This window comes from Salmo salar, chromosome ssa01 (assembly GCF_905237065.1).
Source record: "Salmo salar chromosome ssa01, Ssal_v3.1, whole genome shotgun sequence".
Taxonomy (NCBI): domain Eukaryota; kingdom Metazoa; phylum Chordata; class Actinopteri; order Salmoniformes; family Salmonidae; genus Salmo; species Salmo salar.
Genome location: NC_059442.1, coordinates 19174156 through 19180155, shown reverse-complemented (window position 1 = coordinate 19180155; position 6000 = coordinate 19174156). Strand labels below are relative to the sequence as shown.

The window sequence follows — 6000 nt, the reverse complement described above, 5'->3', positions numbered from 1 at the left end:
CCTATATATACAAAAGTATGTGGACAACGCTTCAAATTAGTGGATTCGGCTATTTCAGCCACACCTGACGGGTGTATAAAATCGAGCAGACAGCCATGCAATCTCCATAGACAAACATTGGCAGTAGAATGGCCGTACTGAAGAGCTCAGTGACTTTCAACGTGGCACCATCATAGGATGCCACCTTTCGAACAAGTCAGTTCGACAAATTTCTGCCTTGCTAGAGCTGCCCAGGTCAACTATAAGTGCTGTTATTGTGAAATGGAAACGTCTAGGAGCATCAATGGCTCAACCGTGAAGTGGTAGGCCACAGATTCACAGAATGGGGTCGCCGAGTGCTGGAGTGCATAGAGGCCACACAAAAATCGCCTGTCCTCTGTTGCAACACTCATAACTGAGTTCCAAGCTGTCTCTGGAAGCAACGTCAGCACAAGAACTGTTTGTCAGGAGCTTCATGAAATGGGTTTCTATGGTCGAGCAGCCGCACACAAGCCTAAGATCACCATGCGCAATGTCGAGAGTCGGCGGGAATGGTGTGAAGCTCGCCAACATTGGACTCTGGAGCAGTGAAAACGTGTCCTCTGGAGTGATGAATCACGCTTCACCATCTGGCAGTCCGACGGACGAATCTGGGTTTGGCGGATGCCAGGAGAACGCTACCTGCCCGAATACCAGTGCCAACTGTAAAGTTTGGTGGAGGAGGAATAATGGTCTGGAGCTGTTTTTCATGGTTCGGGCTAGGCCCATTAGTTCCAGTGAAGGAAAATCTTAAAGCTAGAGCATACAATGACATTCTAGACGGTTCTGTGCTTCCAACTTGGTGGCAACAATTTGGGGAAGGCCCTTTCCTGTTTCAGCATGACAATGCCCCTGTGCAGAAAGCAAGCTCCATACAGAAATGGTTTGTCAAGATCGTTGTGGAAGAACTTGACTGACCTGCACAGATCCCTGACCTCAACCCCATCGAACACCTTTGGGATGAATTGGAATGCCAGGCTTAATCGCCTAACATCAGTGCCCGACCTTACTAATGCTTTTGTGGCTGAATGGAAGCAAGTCCCTGCAGCAATGTTCCAACATCTAGTGGAACGCCTCCCCAGTAGAGTGGATTCTTTTATAGCAGTAAGATGCAGCAGTAAAGGGGGGGACCAACTCCATATTGATGCCCATGATTTTGGAATGAGATGTTCCACGAGCAGGCGTCCACATACTTTTGGTCATGTAGTGTAGTTTGAAACACAATGTTAGGTGTGTGGAAGCACCACATAGCACTAGAAAAATATTACCACATCAAAACTTCCGTCAACCACTTACCACAACATTGATTAACCAAACACTGTCAGATGATACATTTGTGGATATAGTTCATTCACATAAACAGTTGGCTTTTACACTGATTATAAAAATGGTCTTGTCACAAATACCATTAAAAATGTCATTGATGCTAGGTTTACTGGGCACAGTTACCACACACTTACAGTAGGTTAACTGTCATGATTGAAATGAAAGAGGTGAGAGGCATTGCTTTGAGTTCCACACTTGCTGAAATGTTTAGCTGTTTCCAGGTTATGACAGTTGGCATAAAGTAATAATGACGAGTATAGGAGTTTTTTGAAAGCCTGGGATTCTTTCAGTTCTGAATCCAGGATTCTTAACTTGAGTTCAGGGTTCATGGTTTCAGTTTGAGGTCCATGGTTTGTGTTCATGTTTTGACTGCTGGGGGTTAGTAAGTTGAGTTCTGGGTTTTCAGTTCAGTTGTAGTGTGTCGAGAGCCCCGATGTTGTGGTTGTTGTGGGGGTGGGGGGGGGTCCCCCATCTAGAGGTGTGTGTCTGTGAACATGGTGTGTTCCTTCCTCACAGAGCTGAAGGCTTTGATGGCTTCAACAAACTCATCATCCTCCACATACTGCAACAGAAACAACATCATGGTTAGGAGATCATATAATGGAACACAATCTGAGATCATTAGTGGGATTTAAGCATTATATTGTAGGACTTTCTACTTCTCCCACTCTCACCAGTCCAGAGTTGTGTCCCCTCTCCTCTCCCTTTCCCACCTCTCACCAGTCCAGAGTTGTGTCCCCTCTCCTCTCTCTTTTCCACCTCTCACCAGTCCAGAGTTGTGTCCCCTCTCCTCTCCCTTTCCCACCTCTCACCAGTCCAGAGTTGTGTCCCCTCTCTCTCTTTTTTCACCTCTCACCAGTCCAGAGTTGTGTCCCCTCTCCTCTCCCTTTCCCACCTCTCACCAGTCCAGAGTTGTGTCCCCTCTCCTCTCCCTTTCCCACCTCTCACCAGTCCAGAGTTGTGTCCCCTCTCCTCTCCCTTTCCCACCTCTCACCAGTCCAGAGTTGTGTCCCCTCTCCTCTCCCTTTCCCACCTCTCACCAGTCCAGAGTTGTGTCCCCTCTCCCTTTCCCACCTCTCACCAGTCCAGAGTTGTGTCCCCCTCTCCCTTTCCCACCTCTCACCAGTCCAGAGTTGTGTCCCCCTCCTCTTCCACCTCTCCCAGTCCAGAGTCGTCTCCTCCCCCTCTCACCAGTCCAGAGTTGTGCCCCTCCCCTCTCACCAGTCCAGAGTCGTCTCCTCCCCTCTCACCAGTCCAGAGTCGTCCCCTCCCCTCTCACCAGTCCAGAGTCGTCTCCTCCCCTCTCACCAGTCCAGAGTCGTCCCCTCCCCCTCTCACCAGTCCAGAGTCGTCCCCTCCCCCTCTCACCAGTCCAGAGTTGTGTCCCCTCTCCTCTCCCTTTCCCACCTCTCACCAGTCCAGAGTTGTGTCCCCTCTCCTCTCCCTTTCCCACCTCTCACCAGTCCAGAGTTGTGTCTCCTCTCCCTTTCCCACCTCTCACCAGTCCAGAGTTGTGTCCCCTCTCCTCTCCCTTTCCCACCTCTCACCAGTCCAGAGTTGTGTCCCCTCTCCTCTCCCTTTCCCACCTCTCACCAGTGCAGAGCTGTTCCCTCTCCCTTTCCCACCTCTCACCAGTCCAGAGTTGTGTCCCCTCTCCTCTCCCTTTCCCACCTCTCACCAGTCCAGAGTTGTGTCCCCTCTCCTCTCCCTTTCCCACCTCTCACCAGTCCAGAGTTGTGTCCCCTCTCCTCTCCCTTTCCCACCTCTCACCAGTCCAGAGTTGTGTCCCCTCTCCTCTCCCTTTCCCACCTCTCACCAGTCCAGAGTTGTGTCCCCTCTCCTCTCCCTTTCCCACCTCTCACCAGTCCAGAGTTGTGTCCCCTCTCCTCTCCCTTTCCCACCTCTCACCAGTCCAGAGTTGTGTCCCCTCTCCTCTCCCTTTCCCACCTCTCACCAGTCCAGAGTTGTGTCCCCTCTCCTCTCCCTTTCCCACCTCTCACCAGTCCAGAGTTGTGTCCCCTCTCCTCTCCCTTTCCCACCTCTCACCAGTCCAGAGTTGTGTCCCCTCTCCTCCCCCTTTCCCACCTCTCACCAATCCAGAGTCGTCTCCTCCCCCTCTCACCAGTCCAGAGTCGTCCCCTCCCCCTCTCACCAGTCCAGAGTCGTGGCCTCCCCCTCTCACCAGTCCAGAGTCGTGCCCCTCCCCCTCTCACCAATCCAGAGTCGTCTCCTCCCCCTCTCACCAGTCCAGAGTCGTCTCCTCCCCCTCTCACCAGTCCAGAGTCGTCCCCTCCCCTCTCACCAGTCCAGAGTCGTCGCCTCCCCTCTCACCAGTCCAGAGTCGTCTCCTCCCCCTCTCACCAGTCCAGAGTCGTGTCCTCCCCCTCTCACCAGTCCAGAGTCGTGCCCCTCCCCTCTCACCAGTCCAGAGTTGTGCCCCTCCCCCCTCACCAGTCCAGAGTCGTCTCCTCCCCCTCTCACCAGTCCAGAGTCGTCTCCTCCCCCTCTCACCAGTCCAGAGTCGTCGCCTCCCCCTCTCACCAGTCCAGAGTTGTGTCCCCCTCCCCCCTCACCAGTCCAGAGTTGTGTCCCCCTCCCCCCCTCACCAGTCCAGAGTTGTGTCCCCCCTCCCCCCTCACCAGTCCAGAGTTGTGTCCCCCCTCCCCCCTCACCAGTCCAGAGTTGTGTCCCCCTCCCCCTCTCACCAGTCCAGAGTCGTCTCCTCCCCCTCTCACCAGTCCAGAGTCGTCGCCTCCCCCTCTCACCAGTCCAGAGTTGTGTCCCCCCTCCCCCTCACCAGTCCAGAGTTGTGTCCCCCTCCCCCCTCACCAGTCCAGAGTTGTGTCCCCCTCCCCCCTCACCAGTCCAGAGTTGTGTCCCCCTCCCCCCCTCACCAGTCCAGAGTTGTGTCCCCCTCCCCCCTCACCAGTCCAGAGTTGTGTCCCCCCTCCCCCCTCACCAGTCCAGAGTTGTGTCCCCCTCCCCCTCTCACCAGTCCAGAGTCGTCTCCTCCCCCTCTCACCAGTCCAGAGCCGTGTCCCCCCCCACCCCCTCACCAGTCCAGAGCCGTGTCCCCCCTCTCACCAGTCCAGAGCCGTGTCCCCCCCTCACCAGTCCAGAGCCGTGTCCCCCCCTCCCCCTCTCACCAGTCCAGAGTCGTCTCCTCCCCCTCTCACCAGTCCAGAGTCGTCTCCTCCCCTCTCACCAGTCCAGAGTCGTCTCCTCCCCTCTCACCAGTCCAGAGTCGTCCCCTCCCCTCTCACCAGTCCAGAGTCGTGTCCCTCCCCCTCTCACCAGTCCAGAGTCGTCTCCTCCCCCTCTCACCAGTCCAGAGTCGTCTCCTCCCCTCTCACCAGTCCAGAGTCGTGTCCCTCCCCTCTCACCAGTCCAGAGTCGTGCCCTCCCCCTCTCACCAGTCCAGAGTCGTCTCCTCCCCCTCTCACCAGTCCAGAGTTGTGTCCCTCCCCTCTCACCAGTCCAGAGTCGTGTCCCTCCCCCTCTCACCAGTCCAGAGTCGTCGCCTCCCCCTCTCACCAGTCCAGAGTCGTGTCCCTCCCCCTCTCACCAGTCCAGAGTCGTGTCCCTCCCCCTCTCACCAGTCCAGAGTCGTGTCCCCCTCCCCCTCTCACCAGTCCAGAGCCGTGTCCCCCTCCTCCCCCTCTCACCAGTCCAGAGCCGTGTCCCCCCTCCCCCTCTCACCAGCCCAGAGTCTTGTCCTCCCTCCCCCATCAGAGACTTCCTGTCCTGTTCGATCAGTTGACTGACGCTGCGGTGCAGGGAGTTCTGGGAGTAGGCGTGGCTGAGCTGTGATTGGCTGGGCACGCGGAGGACCGACATAGGGCTGAACCGTGAGCCTCCCCCCACAATCTTACTGTCCGTCAGGCCCTGGGGGGGTGATGGGTAACAGGAAGTAGAGGTGGATGAAATGCAATGATATACCGACCTTCATCAACACAATCATCAGCCACACACCAATACAATAGAAGTATCCCACATACTAAAACATTAACCCACACACCAATACAATAGAAGTATCCCACATACTAAAACATTAACCCACACACCAATACAATAGAAGTATCCCACATACTAAAACATTAACCCACACACCAATACAACAGAAGTATCCCACATACTAAAACATTAACCCACACACCAATACAATAGAAGTATCCCACATACTAAAACATTAACCCACACACCAATACAATGGAAGTATCCCACATACTAAAACATTAACCCACACACCAATACAATAGAAGTATCCCACATACTAAAACAGTATGTCACACATGTCCATATTAAATGGTCATTGTTAACCATTAAAATGTAAATTCTAAACAGAAGGACATAGGCCAGGCACAGCTGAATCAAGAATCACCCAAATCATCTCACTTCCAGGAGAAATCAGTGACACCAGTTGATTGTAAATGTGTTAGTCCGAGACTCAAATCATGCATGCTTCCATTTGGGGTTATAGGGTGGTACATGCACACTCTCTCATCCTGCCAAGTGTGTAAGAGTTAGTGGGATGCATGCACACTCCCTTTCCCCCTTAACCAGTCAATAAGGTTGTATACAGTAGGGTGCATGCACACTCCCTTTCCCCCTTAACCAGGCAATAAGGTTGTATACAGTAGGGTGCATGCACACTCC

The 6000-nt window shown here is 53.9% G+C and overlaps 2 protein-coding genes across 2 annotated transcripts in view; both read right to left on the bottom strand.

The window, feature by feature from the left end:
- Positions 1–924: 924 nt before the first annotated feature.
- Positions 925–5218, bottom strand: LOC123741652 (usherin). The gene is made up of 2 exons (XM_045714841.1): positions 5044–5218; positions 925–1906 (listed from the first exon to the last, which is right to left on the bottom strand). The coding sequence occupies exons 1-2, from the start codon at positions 5179–5181 to the stop codon at positions 1817–1819; spliced, it is 228 nt and encodes a 75-aa protein (XP_045570797.1). The 5' UTR covers positions 5182–5218; the 3' UTR covers positions 925–1816.
- Positions 5106–6000, bottom strand: part of ush2a (Usher syndrome 2A (autosomal recessive, mild)) — a 436139-nt gene continuing 435244 nt past the window's right edge. Inside the window, exon 80 of the mRNA XM_045714836.1 lies at positions 5106–5229. The gene's annotated coding sequence lies outside the window, so the exon portion shown is untranslated. The remainder of the gene's footprint in view (positions 5230–6000) is intronic.